This window comes from Platalea leucorodia (genome assembly GCF_965183815.1).
Source record: "Platalea leucorodia genome assembly, chromosome: 12".
In the NCBI taxonomy this organism is placed as follows: Eukaryota; Metazoa; Chordata; class Aves; order Pelecaniformes; family Threskiornithidae; genus Platalea; species Platalea leucorodia.
The window spans coordinates 16,605,352-16,627,784 of NC_138834.1; the positions used below are offsets into that span (position 1 = coordinate 16,605,352).

Sequence of the window (22,433 nt, forward strand, 5' to 3'; positions counted from 1 at the left end):
GCAAACTGGAACCAAACAGGAAACCTGGGAGGAGAAAAAGGTGGGGAAACAGAAATCATAAAAGATTAGGAAAAGCTATTTTCCAGAATCTTTATTCTCGCCATAAAACTCATTTTTTGCATCCTCATTTCTAAAGAAGGATGTTGTAAATGAGACTAGGAAGCAAAACTAATGGAATGGGCTGGGAAAGCTAAGGGAGGTGATGGACTCCTAAGGGTGTAATATAACTCTTTTCAGCTCTGCTGGGAGCTGGGCTACACCCAGCAAGTTCCAAGATGTGCAGTTCCTTTACCTGCGTGCAATGTTGTGCGAGGAGGGCATAGAGCTACACAGTGGTAAAGTCCTGCGTGCCGCAATGGGCTTGATTCATCTGCCTCGTAATTTCATTAGAAAGCAATTCAGTCCTTCCTGATGAGGAAAGGCCAGGCCTGACAGACGTATTGAGAGAGAGAAGGATGTAGGAGATTGGACAAAAGAGAGGTGCAGCTCACATAGTTTATGTGTAAGAGGAATTGTGGCAGCATGACAGCGACACTGGCTGATCAAAAGTGACCCAAATTACCCTATACAAAAACATCTCTTACAAAGCCCAGGAGACCATTAAGATACCATGAACCTTCACGATGTATTCCCGAATCCTGTCAGCTAAACATGCTTGCTCTTAGCTGTTAAACTGCTTTTCAGCTGACAAAGATTTGCTAGAAGCTGCAGTACTGGGAATTTGGTGCACTTTGTCCTGCAAGTCTTGGTTATTGTCTCATTTTGTCAACTGAGGAAGTCTGCAGCTGAGAGAAGAAGAGGAGGGGCTGAGCAATCGGAGGCTGAGGTAGAAGCTCAGACATCAGTCACCAGGGCCTCAGCGATAGTAGATGGCCTCATTAAAGCGGGTGCTGATTGAGTCGTAGCAGAAATCGCAGGCTAGAATGCCCCCTCGCAGGGGAGGGAGCATTTTGTGTTCTCCGGTTGTCTGTCAGCATCTCAATGAGGGATGGAGGCTTTGAAAAGTGCCGTGCAGAATCCTAATAAGGTGCCAGAGCCCAGGCAGAGGGACAGGCTCGGGAGGATGATCCTGATGATCTCTTTTTGGAGTGGTGTATTTGTCAGATCTTAGAAAGCAGGAAGAGGAGGCTTGTCAGGATTGGGCTCAGCAGGCCTGTTCGTGCTCTGACTGGTCCTGCAGTGACTCCATGTATGATGTGGGGAGGGAAAGAAGGGGACGTACCCAAGGGGAGGGCTGTGGGTGTGCTGGAGGGGACTGGGAACCCTTTGTGCTCTCCCTCGCAGCACACAGCTTGCACTGAGCCCAGGGAAGAAAAGGACGTGCTTCCGATGCTTCCCAGAGTTTGCCCTCCACTCTGGGAATCTGATGGTGGATACTTTCTCTAGTAATTTGGCACCAATATCCCACTTTTTTCAAAGCGCTAATGCTCCAGTTGACACCGCTCTAGAGAGTAGGTATGTTCACTCTCTGCATAGTAATCCGGAGACACAAGTCTGCTCCCAGCTACTCCGTGTGGGTTAGTGATGGCTGCTCCTTCCTACGAGCTGCTCAGCTTGGGGTCATAGCTGGGGTTTGTTTATGCCTGTAAATCTTTCCTTTTCTACTTATCCTTTCCTCCCACTCGCCTTGCTTGTGCTTCCCCTAGGGTGGCAGGACAGTGTGCAGTTTGCATCTCCTAATTGACTGCTCTCGATGCATAATGCATTTTTTATTTTAATGAATCACCAGCTTGCTTTGATGGCTTTTTTCATTATTTGTCTTCCTCCCATTGAAATTTCCTTGGTGGAAAGGAAGGAGGGAAAACAGCCCTTTCCCCTCATGTATTGCTTAGGTGCTGATCTCGGTTATCTTTTTTTCCCAGTCCTTGCCTTTTATGTGGAATATTTTTTCCCTTTGAGTGCATCGTGGGGAGGAGTCAAATCTCCTTTGCCAGCCTCTTGCTCCAGCTCTTTTTTTCAGGATTGCTTTGAACTGGGGAAAGCAGCCAGTGTTAATCTCCCTAGTGACAGGCTGCTAAGGAGAGGAGTGCGGGTCAGGAGAGAGTACAGACTCGTCAGCGCAGTATTCCTCCCTTTTGCAAAAGGTGATTCCCTGCTCCGGCAGCACCGACTCAGCCTGGCCTGCCTGCCGTCCTCCTGCCCGATGTCCGGTGTCCTTCCTGCACGCCAGCCCCCTGATTCTGCTTGGCTCAGTAGGCTTTTTGTCTAATTGTAGACTTACGCATATAAACTGGACGTTTTCTGTGATGCGCAGACCTGGTTTAATTTGCTGGCCTGAATGCGTATTTCAGGTAGCGCAAGGAGATGGGAACAAAGGGAGTAAACCCATTCGCCAGAGGGACAGAAAGGGCTACAGAGGGAAGGCAGCATTGGTGGGTTAAGCCCACGAACACGTAGTTCGGTCCTTGCTGCCTGCCAGGCTGACTGTAGCTCGTCTTCTCTTTGTGGTTTGCCGAGGGCTGCGGTACGGCGGAGCCGGGAGAGCGCCAGCCCCAGCCTGGCAGCAGAGGGGAGCCAGCAGGCCTTATCTGGGCTTGTTTCCATTCAGCCTGATCTGCTGCATTCTCTTGCTCCCTCCTTTCCTTCCCATCTTTCTACTTCTGCGGTTTTACTTTTTTACTTTTTTTTTTGATGGATTATCTGCAGGTATCCACTTTCCCAAACCTCTAAATAACCAAACGCACGCATGGAGGGAAAGGGGGTCTGAGTAGCAGTGTACCTTCTGACTCGGAATGTGCGTGGTGGAGAATCTTCCACCCCTCAGGACCATGGAGCAGGCATCTTATTTGCTCACTGCGGATCCTTCTTCACCACTATCCTCTTGGCTTAAACAGGGAAACTATTTAAGGTTATACTGGGGGTTGCTCTTGGGGAGGCAGGAAAATGAATGCTTTGAGGTGAAGGATGTGCCGCTATTATGTGCCAGAAGGAAGGGAGTAATAACCTTTCTAGTCTTATTAACACAGCAGCTGTATGGACTGCATGGGGCTTTTTACAACTAAGCCTGGATACAAGTGACTGTAGAACTTGTGTCGTCCTTCCCTGCCAGAAGTAAAGGCTTGTGTTTCCAGCTAATTCAGCCCATTCTTGTAAAGCAGGAATTAACAAAACTGCAAAAAAATTGCAGAGTTCATTTGGGAGATGGCGGTTCCTCTCCTGACTGCTGCTCATCTAATGCTCTTTGCAGGATGTTGTTTCAGGGCGGTTCAGACCAACCTGAGTGGCGGTGGCTGCCCGGCCGTGCAGTCCCACCCTCTCTGAAGTGTTCACGCTGGGATTTGTGTGATCCCACAGTGGCGTGGAGGAATGGAGCTGCCTGAAAACAAAGCCTTTTTGAGTTTTGGGTCACTCCGCTGGCTGAGTGGCTTAGTGTCTGCTCTCCTCAGCACCAGTCCACAGACAAGAGGGCTGACAGGCGCTTCCTTCTGGGATCATGCCCACTAGATCGCTGTTGGATCGTGTTGGATCACGTTATGCTGCTGTGCACCTTTTCCCTTGCCCTGAAGAGAAGAGGCTGTGTGGCAAGCTGCTCTACCGCATTGCTAAATGTGGTTTTAAACTGCAGTCAGGGGACTGGGTATCATTACCTTAGGCTCCCGTTTAACTTGGTAGAGACCAAGTGTGCTAGAGAAGAGAAAGGACAAAGGGCATTTGCAAGGGAGCAGAAGTGCAGACTAAAGCCTTTGAAGAGCTGGGAGCTATGCTTAGGCACAGGCAGCCATGCACAGCTTGAGGCCTGGTGCCTACTGCTTCTGGAGGCCTCGGGCAGATGTTGGCAATAGAGCACTCGAAAGTGGTCTTGGATGCTTCACGCTCTGTCTTACAGCTGGAGTCAGAGAGCTCCTGGTGACAGGAGCTTTGGAAAGAAAAAAGAAAGGCTATTAAAATGCTCAAAGAGCAGCCAGTTTAGCTGCCTAGGCAGAGCATCCCTTTATTCTGCAACGCTGGTCTTGCAACACACGCGCGCACACACAAGGAATCATTTTCTTCCTACGCTCTGCAGAAAGCCAAACCACCTCTTCCTCGCTGACATATGCCAATACCCATCTCCTGCTTTTACCCTCCTCCTCCTGCATCACACATGTTCCAGTCCTTGCCGGGGCTCTCACCCACGCACGCTGCGGGCCTCTGCTGTCACCACATCGGATGAGCTCTTTCCTCGGCACACAAGTGAGGAGACGGCCTTTTGTACAGCTGTGGTTCTGGATGAGTAGATTTTTAAATTTCACTTTTTGTAATGTGTCTCAGACAAGCTGGTCTTCTGCCACACTTCCTGGAGTTAAACAGTACGTGACAGCAGCAGGTTTTATCATATGCAAACAGCACAAAAACACTGTAGGATGAACAGATGAGCATACAGGTAGTCGTGAGGTTGGTAGCGGAGGAGGGGGAGATGCTCACTGACGGCGGTAAGAGGAGGAGGACAGCAACAGGCAATCCGAAGAGGATATCCAAGTACTGAGAGATGTACAGGGAGAGCGCTTTTGTCCGGAGCACCGAGGTGGGTGGGAGAAGAAGCAGGTATAAACATGCAAAGGAAAGCAGGGCCCAGAAAGGAGACTTATATTGCACCAGTACGGGAGCTTTGCAAGAGCCACTGAAGGTAACAGTCAGCCCAGGCCCCGTTTGAGAGATTAAAGAGGATCCTAATTCACTCCATTATGATAAAAAATAAGAAGTTTTCCCCTAGGCCTCCCGGAACATCTTTCTATAGCTGAGCTGAGCTCCTGCGCTGGACACCTGACAGTCTTGGGGCTGTCTGTGGAAGAGAGGGGGTCCCTCTGCCACTGTGCTACCACTCTGATCCTAAGCTTATGTTTTCTTGGATGTTTATTTGATGTTTCTGTAGTCTATATGTCATTTCAGTGTGTTTTAGGAAACCTTTAGCACCTTTGGTAACCTTAGCAAACAGAGTAACTTTGGAAACAAGGTGGAGAGATGGTTTCCCACGCATAGGCTGTTGTATGTCACGTACAGCAGGATCACCCCGCTGGAAGACCTCATGCTCCAGGAGACCCTGTTTAACAGGAGGCCACCAAAGGAGCAGCTGCTGCTGGCCCCGGGTGGGAGGAGTTGACCAAAGTGGGCTTTGGTTCCCAAACGGCTAGAGAAGGCCTGTGGAGCTGAGGTGGCACGGGCATTTGACTGGCACCAGTCCCGTCTGAGGGGGTGGCCGGCTCCCCCGGGGTGGGGTAGGATGGGCTGACTCATGTCGGGAGGTCTGGGAAGGTGCCCTGCGCTCCCTCACTGTGGGGTTTGGCAAGGATCTGGTAAGCCAGTTGGGAAATCCTTTTATTGTTTCCCTCTGACCTGCTGAACCCTCCCAGCAAGATGAATCATTTGCGACAAAGGATGTGACCCTTTGCTGGAAGCGCTTCTCCGCTGCTCCACTGGTGCTGAGCAGCCTGGGGCATGCCTGTTGTGCCCAGCCCTAACGAAAGTCCTGTTTTCCGAGAGAAGCTGGTAGTTAGATCTAATATCAAGCTCCACACCCCTGTGAGGAGAGATTTCCTGACTCGATCCACAAATGTTTTCTCCTGTCCTGTCCTCCCCAGATACTTGGTTGCTTTTGTGGCAGTTTACCCCTGCTGCTTGCTGAAGGGAGACCTTCCCAGCTAGCTCACGCGTGAGAAGATACGAAGAATGAAAGGTCTGGGAAGCTGAGTGTTTTCCTCCGAGTGGCTGACTGGAATACATCCCCTTCACCTCTTTACTCCTGTTCCAGTCACGCTTAGGAAATACAATCTTTTCTCCTTCCCACCCAGCTCTCTTTCTGGGAGATCACACTGCCAAAGACTTTTTGCTGCCTCATAGTAGCACTGTGCCTCATGTCAGGTCAGGGTATTTTGTACCCAGCAGCGCTAGCCAAAATAAACTCAGCGCAAATGAGTGGTACCTCAGTCCCAGATGGGAAGTGCGAAGGCTGTTGAATCACACCCCTGTTTTGGTGTCGTACGGCTGAGCTTTCTGCTTGGGTTTTGGGGAGATGTGGGGCAGGGAGCACGGCTGCTTGGAGGAAGGCTGCTTGGACGGCGACAGCCAAGGACCATGCAGCGGCAGGTTAGGTGCAGCCTCAGAAGGCAGGAGAAGGGGTGGCCTGGTTGGACCAGGGGAGGGGAGGTCTGGCCTTGCTGTGGGGAATACTGATGGGCTCTTCTTTTCTTATTTTGTGGAGGCCTGACGCAAAGGTTTCCAGTCACTGGTGCCTCTGTATGGGCTTCCCCTCCACCTGAGGACACGCTTGGCTTCAAAACGGTCTGGTCTAGATGATGGTACTGGAATACTGCCAAAACCAGGGGGGCTGATCTAGGGCTCAGCAGTCACTGTCCTCCAACAGCTCTCATGGGCCTGTGAAGGAACACATTGCTGGCCATGTTGTTGGCCTGTCTCTGCCACCAGAGACATCTTCCCCTGACGAGGTGCCGAGTCTGTGCGCTGGACTAGCCTGGGGTATTTTTCAGCTAGGAGCTCCCGGCAGGGTGCTGGCCTGGGGTCTTGGCCGATCTCGCACGCTGCCAGTGTCTGGCGGAGGGGGCCAGGTCAGGACCGTGCCATGTCCTGCCAGGTAGGGAAGGGACGGTGCCACGTCCTGCTGGGTAGCAGAGATGAGCGAGCTGTGAGAACGTCTCTACACCTACGAACAATGAGCAGAGGTTGAGCTGGCAACAAGCAGCTATTCTCATTACCCCAGAGGAGCTGAGCTGATTTGCAGTGTAATTAATATGCATCAGATCTAGAAACCTGAGATCAGGGTTTTGGCTTGCTCAGAAAATATCTTTCCCTGCTTCATTATTGCTCCCAAAAGAAATTCTTTGCAGCTGTGGAGAGTGTTTTTGCTGCTCACAACATACCTCCTCCTTTTTATTTCTTTATTTTCAAAGCTCAGTGTTTCTAGTTTCCTACCTGGGGTTTGTTCGCCAGGCAGGAGAGGGAGGCATGCACAAGTGCGCATCAGCAGCAGAGACATTAATGCAGGCAGGTGCTCTCTCCAAAACCACTGAGGAGAAGCCAGGAGGATCACGCCCACCTAAAAATAAACATTAACATATGTACAAGCCTTTCTGAGCCTGAATCACTGCTGGATACCAGATCTCCGCAGACTCCTGCCCAGAGATGGTGCAGCAGCCTGCCAGGGAGCAGCCTTGCTTCCTGGCGCTGTGGGAAAGGTGCAGCTTTTGCTGCTGCTCACAGATTTCCAGGACCTTCGTGTAATGGAAGGCAGCACCAAGATGGGATGCTGACACATGACTCTCAGTCCATGTCAGGAACTTCAGAGTGCTGTAGGACAGAGTGTGGAAACACGAATTATGTCTGCACGGGCATTTCTCTGCCTTGCGTTCCTTGCCTGCTGGGCGCAGGACTGATGTGGTTTGTTTTCATTTTGGAGAGCCAAGATGGGAAGAACGGTAGGCGGAAGGAGAGGCAGCGTGGGGGTTTGCACTCCCACACCCTCTGCAGTAAACGTGTTCAGGGCTTGTTAAGTCACGCAGCAAACAAAACCCATGGGGCACAACCTGAGAAATGGAGGCATGCGTTCTGGTTTGGCTGTCCTGACCTTGCTCGGGTTAGCTGCTTTCCCGTTGCATACTGCTGCGTAGCTGAGCACAGCTGCCTCTTGGAAACGGACAGTTTTTGCGGACGTGTTTCCCAGCGTGGGGATCGCAGAGATGCTGCAGGTGGGGACCGAGTCGCCCTGACGGGTCCCAGGCATGGGCCTGGAGAAGGCTGATGGTGAGGCAGCAGCGGGGGGCGTTGGTTAGCGCTGGACAGTGCTAGCAGATCTCCTGTCCCCAGCCACGGTGCTCTCCAGGCACAAGTGGTACCGTGTCGCTCACTGGCGTCTGCGGAGCATCCTCTGAGCTGGAATAGCAAGGAAATAGTACAAGTCCGGAAAAAGTACCTTAGCATACCTGTGTGGAGAAGCTGATGGGTCCTGCTTGCGCTGGCTCTGAAGCAAGGCAAAGCTGACAGTCACACATATTGGTGGGAATAAAATTTGCCCAAAGTGGAATACCCCTGGCTTCTGTTTGAAAATCAGCGGGAGATACCTATTCTAGATGTGCACTCAAAGTCCTATGGATCCTGACATCAGAGCAGAAGGCCTGAGTGTACAGCAGGGCTTGAAACTCCTGGCGTGGTCACTGGTAACAGCACGCAGCCATCTGTCTCGGTGCCAGTGCTCCAGCCTTTTTGTCTTTCAACTATGGAGTCCCTATAAGGGAATTAGGAAAGCGATGCTTCTGCCTGCCAACGTGTGCCTCTTATTTAAAAGCTCCCTGGAACTAGAAACAGGAATAAAGGCATCAGGGTTGTGCAGCTTCTTTGCATCTTCTAGGTTTGGGGAATGTTTGTATGATATATAAAAGACATTTAAATAGGCATGGGGTGGGGGCTTATCCAGATGGTCCTATTTAAACGCAGGCTGATGAGGGACTACTGAGAAGTTTGCTAGGTACACATTTCGTTCAGGAATTCTCCCTTAACAGCACTTGTAATAAAGCAGCAGCAATGGCATTCAGCTGTTAGTGTTGACAAACTGCTGGTGCGAATGGGGGTGGAGGTGTTCGGGGAGGTGTTGGCTCCGCTTTCTCCCTGGTGGGGTTGCTTCGGCTGAATGCAGTGGCTGGGGAAATGACTCCTGAGAAAGGTGGTGTTTGCTGCTCTCTGCTGGTTTGTGAGGGGGTGATGTGCTGTCAGTGATTCCGGCCCTCGGGTACGGGGAAGCTGGGCAGTGACTCACAATAAATTACGTTTGGGCTTGGGAACAGGTGATGGAGAGAAGCCTGAAGTCTGACCCAGCACCAGATAATGAAGGAGGTGCATGGCCGTTTCTGCCCCTGGGAGAGGGAGCAGCAGCAGGGACCAGAGCTTACAGCAAGGAACACTTAATAGCCTTTTTTCTTTTTTCTGAATTAGACCAATTTACTGAACTGGCTCTGGTAGGAGTCATGTCTAAGGAATGTGTTGCCCCAGTGCCAAAGCTGGGGCTCATGTTGCACTAACTAAAACATTTTTTCTGTTTTTTCACCAGCACCGGCAGCTGCTGAAGGACAGTTTCATGGTGGAGCTGGTTGAGGGGGCTCGCAAGCTACGTCATGTCTTTCTTTTTACTGATCTGTTCCTGTGCGCCAAGCTCAAGAAGCAGATTGGAGGGTGAGGTTTTCCTTCTGGACTGCGTGCTTTGCACCTCAGCTTCAGCAGAATCCTGGGTTTAGCCAGCAACTGTAGTTGAATATGCATACCCCAGACCTGGGTAACCATAATCCACAAGATGTAGTTAGACAAGGAATGATCAGCAAGGTAGTACTGTCTATTATATGAGACCTTGGCCAAGTCCTGATCCCTCAGGAAAGGTTAATTCCTCCCACCCCTGCCCCAAGCATTCCTCGGAGAATAGGATGTGCTGTAGCTGCTGGTATTCTGGGCAAATGTCATTCATTTTTCTACTTCCCCTTTCTTTTAATAGGTGATATTTTTCACTTTCTTTTGTTACTAAGGTTATTAGTTTTGGCCTTGCAGCTACAGCCAGTTAACAGTTTTGCAGAAAAATGGAAAAGGTACAATAAACAGACTATGTGTCAACCCCAGAGTGCAGCCATACAAACAGTTGTGTTAACATTTTTCACAAATGAGGGGGGAGGAACCTTTACCAATATACCTGCCTCAAACAGGCCTTCTCTTCATTTGGTAACTGTTCTTCTCGGGGAGACCCCTCTCATCTTCTTGCCCTCCTCAAGCAAAAAGTCGTCCCTGCCCCTTTTGAAGCACATGCTTGCGAGGAACCAACCTTCAAAGGAGTGGGACATTCCCAAGAGTGGAAGTTCCCGACTGTAGAGGTGGAGAGGGAATAAATCACGTGAAACATTAAAAAAGTGAACTGGTTATCCTGGTGAAATCACTGGGGAATGGCAGTTACGAGCTGTAGGTTCTCTCTTCTGGTTGGATTACACAGAGGTTTATACATATTGGCTCACTTGGCCCTCCTAGCTCAGGCAGGAGAGGCCTGGGTTTAGATCATAGGTAGCGGCCAGGTCAGAGGCATGGCATGGCTTTTGAACTTTGCCTCTACAGAGGCTTCCGAGGGAGAGCACGCAGGACTGAAAGGGTTTGCAAAAGATCGCTGTAGTTTCTTAGGATGAAAAGAACTAGATAACAAAACAAGTTGCCTTGTTGTGTGCTGTGCTGTCTATGGGCTCTTCTAGGCTTTCTTGCTGGAAAGCAGCCCTTTACCAGACTTCTTCCACATGGGAGTCACAGTCAAGTTGTGCCCATTTCTGTATCTTATGCACTATAGTGGGGAAGGACTTGTGGGAAAGGGGAGTGAGTGTTGCCAAACGCTGGTAATAGTGAAAGGTTTGGACCTTCTGTCTTTCAGAAAAAGCCAGCAATATGACTGCAAATGGTACATCCCGCTCACTGACCTTAGTTTCCAAATGGTGGATGAGTCTGAGGCAGTGCCCAATATCCCATTGGTACCTGATGAGGAACTGGATGCCATGAAGATCAAGATATCCCAGATCAAGAATGACATCCAGCGTGAAAAGGTAAAAGGGGTTGAGCACTCCATGCCAAGTACAGACTCATTGTCTGCGCTGAGATGAGGTGCTGATAGAAGCAGCATTCCCAGAGCTGCACAGCGTGGGGAGTCAGGCTAAAACAGACTGTTCAGCAGAGGCCTGTGGTGCCGCTCTGTTATCAGTGATATCCGGATGCTCGGCAGCCCATCGTTGCTCATCCTGGTGCATGGCCTGAATGATGGTGTCCTGTGAGGAGGCAGAAACAAAAAAGACCCTGTAGTTGTACCCAGTAGCTCCTCTACTTGCATGGGACCTCCTGTGACTGCTATCCCCGAGCATCCATGTGAAGGTCAGGGCTCTTCTGCTCTGGACAAGAGAAGGGCTGGGAGTGTGGCATGCCAGTTTCTGGCTGTTAAAAGTATGATTCTGCAAGCGATTTTGGTCAGAAGCCATGCACTTCCGAATTTTTGCAGGCTCAGTTATGCTTTTGAAGCTTTTTCTGACTTCACCAGTGTCAAAGTGCCAGTAAATATAGAGAGAACACCAATTATGCTGACTGGACAGTCTGACACAGATATGGTGTCTCTGGCCCGGACTTCTCTTTGCTTGCAAGACATGTTTTTTCTCAGAGGTGTTAGACTCCAAACCTTCCTGGAATCCGAAAGAGAAATAAGAGTTTGGAAACTGAAAGCCTGCTGGTGTGTAGAACAGGATATGAGTTAAATTGCTTGTACCGTTAGAAGACCATCCCCCGCACTTCCAAAGAACATGTTTCTGCCTCTCTGCCCTGGCTGGCTTTCAGAGAGGGCTTCCTGGAAAAAGGAAGATATTGGGAGAAACACCATGCAGAAGCCTCTTACTCACAAGGTGCAGGTGTCTAAGATACGTGCTTTGGTGCATCAGTGCCAAACGATATACATGGCTGGGTTTGGGACTGGGTTTCATCCAAGAAAAACCTCGTTTTTAGCTGACCTCTGCTGAAAATGGATTGGTAGGTGGGAGAGAATTTTGGCAATAGAGTTCTGGGCAGCTTCTAGAGAAGTTCCTTGCAGTCTCCTTAGTTAAGGATGCTTGTGGAGGACCTGGCAGTGCTGTGGCTGCCCAGTGACATGATGCTGCTGCAGCCTCTGGAACAGAAAGTAGAGGGTATAGCTGGGACAGCGGCCATGCACCTCTGCACCTTTGTCTGGGGCAGCTGGAATTGGGGAACGGAGCCAAGTCTGAGTGTAGAGATACTGCAGGTAACACCTTCCTGAGCAGCCGGGAGCCCTGTGGCTCCTGTTGGCAGCATTTCCCCCACCTGGGGCCATTTGGCTACTCACAGAGGGAAGGGGCTGCAGATCTTAAAACGTTTGTCAGTGTAAATGGGGGCAGATGTTGGAGAATGACATGTGTCCTCTGTCTCCCTCTCTCCCCCACCCTTCAGAGGGCCAATAAAGGCAGCAAGGTCATTGAGAGGTTGAAAAAGAAGCTCTCGGAGCAGGAATCCCTCCTACTGCTGATGTCTCCCAACATGGCCTTCCGGGTGCACAATCGCAATGGCAAGGTGAGTGGCTCTTCTGGCCTCCCTCGGTGTACAAGACGGAGGTCAAGGGGGGATATGTGTGTGTGTGTGTGTTATACACTGTTGTACAAGGAGGTCTTCGTGCCCTCTGCCGTCTGGCCTGAATGCACTTTCCGAGCAGCAGACACCTAACCCTTGCTACACCAAAGGTTATGATGACATCTTGTAAGGCTATGACTAATTTGTATGCAACATTTAAAAAATAGCGTTAGAAATTAATCCCCTCCCTTAGCGTGTGCCCTGGCAGAGCAATAGGCACGGCTCTCTTCGCCTAAGATAAAGCTCTGCAGCAGCTGCCTTCTAGACTCCCTTTGAGTGCAAGGCTTAGCACGCTCAGGGCTGTCTCCTCAGGACTGTGTGCTGCACATGGCACCAGGGATGCTGAATGGCTGTGAGCAATCTCCTGTGGCACTGCAAGATACTCAGCGTGCCAGAGGTATCCCCTGCTCCGGCAGCGCTGTAACTTGTCACTGTGGCCTTTCCATGCACGTGGCAAAGGATCCTCACAAGATCCTGTTGCTACTCAGTGAAAATTCACAATCTGGTCACTGCTTCCTCAGCTTGCATCAGTGTCTGGGCCTGTGGTAGAGGCTTCTGGGTTTCCCGGTGCAACTGTTGTGAAGAATAGCACAGAGCTGCCATGGGACCTCGTGCTGCCAGGGATGCAGCTGCTGTTTGCAGGATGGAGCTCTGAAAGCTCTGACTGAAGGAGTCTGTGTTGGTACCGCTGGCACGTTGCTGAGAAGGCACATTGCCAGAGTCCTGCCTGTCACTGACAAAGCTGTGATGTAGGGCAACTGGCAGGAGTACTAGAAGGACAGTATAGCCAACAATTTCCACGGGAGGAGGGTGGGAGGCAGGCGGGTCTGCTCTCGTGGTCGGTCAGACTAATGCGTACCCCATTTTCTTCTGTTTTCCTGGGTAGAGTTACACATTCCTGATTTCATCGGACTATGAAAGGGCGGAGTGGAGGGAGAACATCCGGGAGCAGCAGAAGAAATGTGAGTGTCCCCCAGCTGGGCATTGGTGCCCAAAGCACAAATACTGTGATCTTATTAGAGCACAGGAGTCCAGAGAACGAGGCGTGGGGCAGGGTTCCCTGCAAAAAGAGAGATGTGCATTGAAAACCACAGCACAACATGGATGTCTTCTGTCTCTGCACATCTGAGCCTGTCTGGGGGGGGTTTGCTTGCAGCAACGTGTAGGGAATGTGTAGGGAGGGCACTTAGTAAGCATGTGGAGAGATTCTCCCATTTGCCCTAGAGATCAGCGCTCTGTACAGTTCCAGGCAGAGGGAACAGCTGCACCCTCTTACCTGGCTCCAGTCCAAAGAAACTGATTTACTTTTTGGCATGGGTGTTTTTTAGCTTTGCAAGAAAATAAGAGCCCCCCTTGTTTCCTGTGAACCATCCTGAGACTTTTTACTCCACAGAGGGATTACATATGCCCTCAGTAGGGCTGGGCTGCAGCGGCAGTACAGGCCTGAGCACCACGGTACTGATGCTGAGCACTGCCAGGGAGCAGCTATCCTGTGTCCGCCCAGAATGAGGGAGCATGCATTCAGCCTCTGCTCTGAATTTTAATTTTTCCCTCTTTGAATCTCCTGGGCAGGCTTTAAAAGCTTCTCACTCACATCGGTGGAGCTCCAGATGCTGACAAACTCCTGTGTGAAGCTTCAGACAGTCCACAACATTCCCCTCACTATCAACAAGGAAGGTGAGACCTTCGTTTTATGCTTTCACGTGGTACAGCTGCAGTGAAAACCTACCTCTGTCGGCCTATGTGCGTTTCCCGTAGACCTGCTCTTACTGTTTCTTTTTGCTACAGGCTTCAACCTGGTGATGAGTTACAAACAGAGTTCCCGTAAAACGAAAGCTGAGACCATGTGTACCCAACGTGTGTAGTTTAGTTGAAGTAGATGACAGTGTACAAAAAGAGAGCAGCATGAACAAGAACAATCTGTCATCCCAGTGTTACTTGCTGCAACAATAAAAATACAAGCTCCAAATTATATGGCTACATCTAAATTAGTAAAATATTCTTGGCCATTCTCCAAAATATATTCATTGACTATTGAATGGTCTTTACATGCAGCCATCGTGCCAGGGATTGGAGTGCCTGTTGGAGGCCTAGCCTGGGACAACTTTGAAATATGCCTGGCAATCCTTTGGAAGAACACTAGTTGGCCAAAATTGTTTCAGAGACCATCCTAAATTACTATTTAATCTGCTAGTATAGACTTAGCTCTATATTTTAGTTTTTTTCCTTTGAATTTCTTCCGTGCTGTCTTGCTGACCCTAGAAATGTCGTTGTAAAAGGCATGCATTGCCGGAAGGTATGACAGGTGAAGCCGACACGGAACCTGAGCAGTCTCCTCTTTTGCTGAAATGGCTAGGTGACAGGCTCCTGCCATCCTTTTTTGGGACCGTTTACCCTCTGCTCCTTAGCCTGTGTAATACCAGTCTCATCATGCTGTCTTTCACTCTTGGCTCCTCTGTGAACGTAACGAAATTCCTTGGGTCTTTTGTACAGATGATGAATCCCCAGGTCTCTATGGATTCCTGAATGTCATTGTCCACTCTGCCACAGGATTCAAGCAAAGTTCAAGTGAGTTGCAGCTCTTTGATACGCAGAGGTGTTGGTAGGGGTTAGATAATTCAGGTGCTGGGACAGCTGGGCATGGACTGGTTTAGTATTGCAGCATCTGGGATGATGGTGAGGAAGAGAGGTGATTTGGGGAACTGGAAGTGAAATCGGGGCATTGGTGTAAATTTAGGGGAATGCAATTTTTTAATGCTACTGTTAACTCTCAGGAAGATCAGGATCAAGGATGGATCAAGCATGCAGCATTATTTTTTAGGCCTAGTGTGTTGGTATTTTTTTTTAAGCAGTGTTTGCTAGTTACCCAACAGTTTTAGATACAAGTCAGCCCTTCTCCTGAATTCTTTCCACTGTATTTTGTTTTGCAATGAAAGAATGGGAAGCATTCTCTGACATCCAGAATTCTTAGCATGAAGAAAGAGGTGTTAAAATTCAGGGGAGTGATTTGACAGAAGGATCAAAAAAGGTGAAAAAACAGAGTGAAGAGGCCACCTGTAGAAATAAAGATGCTTCTCAGCCATTGATGAGGATGATCTAGGAGAAGCTGGGAAGCTTGCCTAGCCATGTGCCTGGGGATCCTGTTCTCAGGATCCAAGCTGCGCCTGCAGTCTCGGGAGGAGAGGAGTGGACTGGGTGTACAGGCTTGCTGTCAGCCTTCCTCCCGCTGACCCACTGACTTCCCAGATGCTGGCTAACATCACTTACAACATAACTTACAAATAGGGGCAATGTCTGCAGCTCATTACTAGCTCTTCAAAAACACCAGATACCACATAATTAACCACTTTGCGAAGATAATGAGTTTTTGATGGCTGGCCTCTAACCTGCTCTCTGAGGGATGTTACACTGATGCTGTTCTCCGTGAAGTCGGTCCTGATGTGTTGATGAGGTCCAATGTCTACCTGGGGAAGTTTCATTTCTCATTGGTGTACACCTTCTGCTCATTGTGGGTTGATGGGGGAAATACTGGATAATAGCATGCACCTGACTCCTGTTAGAGGTGAAGGGCTTGTCTGTGCTGAGGCCGTTTATACAGCTGTGCTGGTACTTCAGCTTCATAAAGGCAACTCTGCTGGTCCAGGTGATGAGATCTGTGCTAGATAGCGGTACTGGTACTGAGAAGGTGTAAATGAAGACGCACCCTGAAAGTGATCCATGCAAGTTAGGAGATTCTAGAAATTTTTAAAATGCTTCTGTTCCTGTCTCCTCTCCTCAGATTTGTACTGCACATTAGAGGTGGATTCTTTTGGGTATTTCGTGAACAAGGCTAAAACTAGAGTTTACAGAGACACCACGGAGCCCAACTGGAATGAGGTAGGTTGGATTTTTCTTTATGTGACTTGTTCCATGTGCCAAACATCAACACGCGATGGGCAGAAGACCCGCTAGTGGAAGAACTTGCTGCATGCTCAGCACTTGTGCTGCGTGTACTGCCTCTCGGAAAACACTTCTATGCCAGGTTCGTTTGGCTGTCAGGACCTGCAGAAGATTTTCTCTTGGGTTAGCTGTAGTTAAACAAACATCTGAGTACAAATGAGTCTTGTCCAGCATTTCATCATTTAAACACATGCATGTTTGATTATTTTTTTAAAGACACAAGTGAAAATATGTTGAAGAAGGAGGTGTTATTGTTTATTTGTTGTGAGGGGGAAGAATTAGCTATAGACATTTTGCCTGTTTACAGCCAACTCAGGCCTGCTGGGGAGCAAAATTAAATACAAGGAAGGTGGGCGAGTTTGTTTCTTTGAATGATGTTTTGCTGAAACTCAGTGAAACCTGACTAAGGAGTCAGCCATCTCAGTCTCTGATTTGACCACCTTATGTACACAAAACACAATTTCAGTTTATTTCCAGACCAGCTCCATAAGGGAGGAGGTTTTGGTCCGTCCTTAAGTGCTCCCTCCTGATGAGTTTCAAGGAGACTGTATTGATTATTAGAGACTAGTGTCCTGCTGTGATGTATTCATTGCTCTCTCCTTTCCTGGTGCCCTGCAGGAGTTTGAGATTGAGCTGGAAGGCTCGCAAACTCTGCGGATTCTCTGCTATGAAAAGTGCTACAACAAAACCAAGCTCACCAAAGAGGACGGCGAGAGCACAGATCGCATCATGGGGAAAGGACAGATCCAGGTAAGACTGTGCTTAATTCATCCCTGCTTACCCTTACTGCAAAACGTAACAGGACTTTTGAATCCCGGAGTGCACCAAGGAGGTGTTTTTCTGCCCTCTGATTCTCAGCATTGGAGCTTTTTCTGCAGATAGTGAGGTATACAGTGTGATTCACAGGCGGGAAGTCAGGAGCTTTTTCCCTTTTGCCTTGTCCCCTATGCCTGCTTCAGTACCCTTATGGAATAGATGCTTTTTCATGAAAATTTACATTTTGATCTCTGATTTGCCTGTTAACTTCAAAACTTCCAGCACAATATATAGGAGCTGCATTGTCACTGAGCCCTGGGCACTGTTGAGGATGCTCCATTTGTGACAAAAGGGGAAGCAATGAATATGCTATCCCCTCTGTAAATCATGTGGAAGAAATGCTGCCTTCTGTACGTGCTGGAAGTTGATGGATGTGATAGCAAGGCCTTGGAGGACAGGCTTATTGTCCTGATAACTGCCACGTCCAGAGGTTAGTGTCCATGACAACAGGCTGCATCTGAGAGATTTCCACTGCTGAGAATCAGCATGGGACGCTTTGTCCACGTGGCAAATTCGTGATACAATAGGGGAGGTGATGAGATGATTGCAAACGGGGAGCTGCTGTGTGATAAAGCGCTAAAGCTCCTCGCAGGAGAAATCAGGCCGCTCAGTGGAGGATGACATGGAGAACATGTGTTCCCCCTCTTCTTCCAGTTTGTTGCACTGCCCGTCCACAGCTTTAGGAGGGCGTTTAAATGCTTGCTCTGAGGACGCGTTCTTTGTGTTGGACTGGCTGTTGCATAGAGCAGAAACCCTGCCCAGATAACCTTTTCCTTTCTGGCATGCTGAAAAATAGCACCTCCGTTTACGTTTGACCCTTCGTCACTCCACGGATGACAGCTTTCTCCAGCACTTGAGTGAGGGTCACGCAGGCCAAGGCTATTTGTGGGATTTCAGAAGCAGCCCCGATGGAGGGCGGCCCGCAGGACCGTCTCTCTCTCGCCTTTCCTCCAGGAGGGCTCGTTATCTGAATGAGTTTGATTGGGCCTGTTCCTTTCCCTGCCTCCGCGCAGCCCTGAGGCTGCCCCGCCATTTTCAGGGAAAGCTTTTGTCACCAGATGCGTAGTGGGTGTTTGCAGGAAAACCTGTGTACAAATCAATCAGTGCTAGTACCGGGTTAGCCTAGGTGTGTCCTCAGGCTAACCAGAAACCCCTATGTCCCTTCTGCTAACAAAAAGCTGCTTTTCCATGGAGCTGAGCAACTACAAAAGAGCAAGTTTTCAGCCCTGAAATGCCCTGAAGATTTGTGTGCTTATATTGGAGAACCCTGAAATCACTGACCTTCTAAATTCTTTAAATATTTTACATAGAATGATAAAAAAATGAGTCAAATCTTTTACATTTTCAACAATTTTTTTTTTTTTCACAAGTGTGGCCATTTTTATGCACAGCACTTGTACATTCTGTTAAAACATTTTATACTTAATAAGTGACAATATTCTTTGGTGACACTTGAATATTAATTGCTTCTTGATTCTTTTAGAGAAACCCAAACAGCGGAATGTAAAAAAAAAAAAAAAAAAAATTTTTTTTATTAATATGCAAAAGTTGCATTGTGTTGTATCATAAATGGCAAATGCAAAAGTTCTCTTGCTTACAATTTATAATAAGAGAGTCTGGTAAGATTTTGGGTTGATAAGAATTATTAAAGGGTTTTATTTTGTTTCATTTTTAAAGCAAACACCATTTCTCTATTAAGAAATCATAATAATGCAACAACAAAATCAAATTACAAGCTGTGGCTGAAGGTTAGCTGTATTAATGCTGGCAGCATCTTCTTCCAGTCACTGGTTTTATTGTAATTTTTCACGATTTTCCCAGGTGCTTTTACATTGTTTTGTTTACTGTAGAGCTGCTAGTGTATCTAGGGCTTTCTGTGGTGGTGGTGCGTTGTCATTACTCAGCCAAAGTCTGTCATGTGTAGAGGCAAGGCCTCTGAAGTTGGATGAGGTTTTTTTTCCTGAATTCCCTTTAGTTAAAAACACTGGGAACACCAAGAGTCGTGTCTGCATCCTCCTGCTTATAAAAACAGGGAAACTTCTGTGTTGGCTGAATCGCAATGTATTGTTAAGCCATGTATTATTGTAAATCTGCAACTTCCCACTCCTGGCATTTCTGACTCACCAAATTATCCGAGCTGCAGTGATGAAGACAATGCATCAAGGAGACGAGGACTGTTTTGGCTGGGAAATATTTATTAAATCTCTCCGTTACCTAATGGCACTGGAGGAAGGAAGACTGGAAATGGGTCCGTGTGGTCAGAAGCTTCCAGGAATGGGCAGCAATTTTAATAGCTCCCAAAGCTCATATCTTCTTTTTCTATGGAATATTTTATTTACCTGTTTTTATAGCCACATGGAAGAGCTTTATTGCTTGCCAACCTGCAAGTTTTATCCCTGAAAAATAAAACTGTGAGGTTTTAATATGGGAGAACCTTCTGTAAACGTAGAAGTGAAGTCCTCATCAGACCTGGGAGTGGCAGCGCTGGATGTGCAGTGTTTAACTAGTCAGGACGCGTGGCTGGGGGCTTCTGTTACATCTCGGGCATGAGAAATACAGGGAGACGGTGCCGTTCCTGGGTACACTGCGAAACTGAAATTACTGGGGGCTTGGGGGAGGAAGAAATGGTCATCATCTTAGAGGAGGAAACACCAGGCTTAGTTCAGCTGTAAGCATCATCTCCTCTCATTTTGTCATTTTGAAATCTTTTTTTTTTTTTTCTTTCCTCCTTTCTTACTGTTACCTTGCAATCCATCTTCAGCACTTGGGACGCTGGTCTTTTTGCTCTTTGAATTTTGCACTTCACATGGCAGGCACGTCCCCATGTTTTGAGCATAGCAGCCTTTTTCTTTGGTCCTAAGACTCTGCATCTTAGTGGGCACGTATGTCAGCAAAACTGGTGTCTGCCTTGGGAACAGACTGCAGGAGTAAAGTGGTACTTCATCCTGCGATCCGTCTCCTCCACTTGGTGCCTCCTAGAAATGTGGTTTCCTTTGCTATTTTTTTTTTCCTGCATGATCAGCTCAGGCAAACCATTTCCTTCTCCCTCGCAGCAGTGCTGGAAAATCAGAGAGGATATGACCATATATCAGTCTTTCTGTGGTAGCAGCACACCACCGTTCCTCTGTTGCCATGCAAAACAATCACTCTTATCTGCTTAATTATCTGGGATGTCTCATAGCAGTGCACATGGCTATTTCAGGCATCGAGGTTGTTTTCCATGTAAAACAGATTGTCACATGCTTTACCTCCCACGTGTCGACTCGGAAAACCTTTTCCACACTCGAGTTCGTTTGAACAGCTTGCTCACGCAGAACAGTATCCCAGCAATGAAAACAGGGTGGAAATGAAGGAGGCAATGGGTCACGTCTAAAGGGTGATGGTGGGAAAGATTAACACGTCAGTGGGGAGCTCTGAGAAGAATGGGGTTATGGCTGGACTGGGAGTTTTCAGCAGCAGTGAGACTCTGACAACATGTATGTCACATCAGTTACAATTAAAAATTGATGGAGTGTAAAGTTGCCAGCGAGATTTAATAAAGGGAGGAAGTAATGTGAACAAATAGCATAAAACACACTAACCTTAGGTTGCCTCAGTCCTTGCTCCCAGGCATTTCATTTCCACTGATGATGGTTCATTTTTTCCTCTTTCTGTATGTTTTCTTTTCTGGGGAAAAAAAAAAAAATCATCAAACTCTCTGTGGTGGCTTCCTAGGGCAGAGCACAGACTCCCTTCTTAGTGCCTGGCTTGCATTTACTATTGACCAGCATCCGCAGTTCGCCTTTTTCCCAGGTCCTCGCCGCTCTGTGTTGTGCACACTCAGCCTCTGCTGACTGCTGTGCACTGTCCGTCTGTCTGAATTCAGTGCTCCGCTGCTGCGAGGGCCAGAGACGTGCACTCGGATATCCCTGTGGTGCTGAGCTGCTGTGTTCTGTTGTGTTTTGTGCAGGATACAGAGAGACATTTGCTTGATTCATTAGTGAATTTGGGGCTGTAGCTTGCCGCTGCAAATGCCAGAGAGTGGGCCACGAGGGGACTGGAGGTGCTGGGGAGTAAAGACAGACTGGTCTGTTTGTGGCATGCACTTTTGGTGGGGACTGTGCAAACGAGCCCGTGAGACACAGTCTTTGAGGGTTTTAGCAGGTCTGTCCTGTTTGTATAGGTCATGGAAACAACACAATTTTCAGAGTTTCAGTGGAGATGGGACAAGTCCTTTTGTCATTCAAACCAAGCAACTCTTTGAAGGCAATGTTTGGAGGTGCAGTAAATTTCGCTGTCAAATTAATGCAGAGGGAGCCATTTGCCCGTGCCTCCCCCTGCCTGAGCTGGCAGAGCGAGCGCTATGTGCTTGCTCGCTCGGAGCAGCCTCCGTTTGGCACGCGGTCTGTAGATTGCATTCTTCTACTCGGTGTTCCTTCTTCCAGGTCACTGGTCTCCAAATCGGGCCAGAAGACAGCATGACCCCATTTGTCCCAGGCCCTCTCGGTGCTGGACCATCACGCTCGCTACCTCTGTGTTCAGCCCACTCTGCAACCTGCCTGCTCCAGCTGCCCTTGCCCTGTGCTGCTCTTGCTGGCCTTACAAGGCGGTGGGTCACCTGTAGGGTCCAGGACTGAAAGCTCGCTCAAAGTCTAAATGACGTTCTTGGCTCCCCGGTGACTCTGCTGTTTCCTACTGTGACTTTATCGGACTGTTAGACCTGATCTTCCTGTCTCACTCAGTGTTGCTGAGAGCTTATTCAAGCTTTGCTCTTTTATTAGCTTCCATCATTTTGCTTTGTTATTTAAAAAGCACCTTGGGGGGGATTTTTTTTTTTTAATTGCTGCTGTTACTGCCAGTGAGTTAGGCAGGGTTGGCTCGGGTCCGCCAGACCCACTCCCTGGTGCTTGTTCTCCCTAGCTGTCTCCGTTCCATACACGCTGTCCTCCAGCAGCGGGGCGCGCGGGGTCCGGCCAGCCCGGCGGGAGTTCGGAGATCAGGGAGCAAGGGGTGGCAGCAGGTACGCCCGCTGTCCTTGCTCAGCTCCAGCAGTTACCCAGCAAGGAAGGGTCTCTGTGAGCTCTCAGCTCCAGCACACTGCTTTTGCTAGTCCTTTGCAGCCCTGTGATATTCACTCTTGAGACAGAGTAGGACTTCGTTTGGCTCGTACTTTTTAACGGCTGTTTACTTGCTTTCATTTCCTACAGTGGTAGGAGTTCCCTGGTCATCACTGAGACATAACCGGTAATACCTGTTAGCTTAAATAAACTGTAACTGGACCCTGCTGGACTCTAACTTTAACTTTTTTGGCAAATATTCAAAACCCTCTTTCCCCTTCACTCTTAAGCAGTCTCTCTCTCCTATAAATAATACCCTCTCAGTGACTCCATTCTAAAAGCATATGGAAAACTGCTTCCAGGCTGGAGGGTCGGCTGTGCCTGTGTCTATCGGCAGGGCCGTTTGGCAGCTTAACGAGATGACTATTTAGGCAGCTGGAGAGCAAGCTTTCAGGAATACTGAGCATGGTTGCTTTTCATAGGAAACCAGACACTTCAGAAATGGTTTCCTCTTGATTCTGG

The 22,433-nt window shown here is 48.6% G+C and overlaps 1 protein-coding gene across 1 annotated transcript in view; it reads left to right on the forward strand.

Moving 5' to 3' along the window:
* Positions 1-22,433, forward strand: part of BCR (BCR activator of RhoGEF and GTPase) — a 99,521-nt gene that overhangs the window by 67,969 nt on the left and 9,119 nt on the right. The window contains exons 9-16 of the mRNA XM_082325046.1: positions 9,032-9,153; positions 10,376-10,544; positions 11,944-12,063; positions 13,007-13,082; positions 13,693-13,797; positions 14,614-14,688; positions 15,899-15,996; positions 16,678-16,809. Of these exons, the coding sequence (XP_082181172.1) occupies positions 9,032-9,153; positions 10,376-10,544; positions 11,944-12,063; positions 13,007-13,082; positions 13,693-13,797; positions 14,614-14,688; positions 15,899-15,996; positions 16,678-16,809 (897 nt within the window). The remainder of the gene's footprint in view (positions 1-9,031; positions 9,154-10,375; positions 10,545-11,943; positions 12,064-13,006; positions 13,083-13,692; positions 13,798-14,613; positions 14,689-15,898; positions 15,997-16,677; positions 16,810-22,433) is intronic.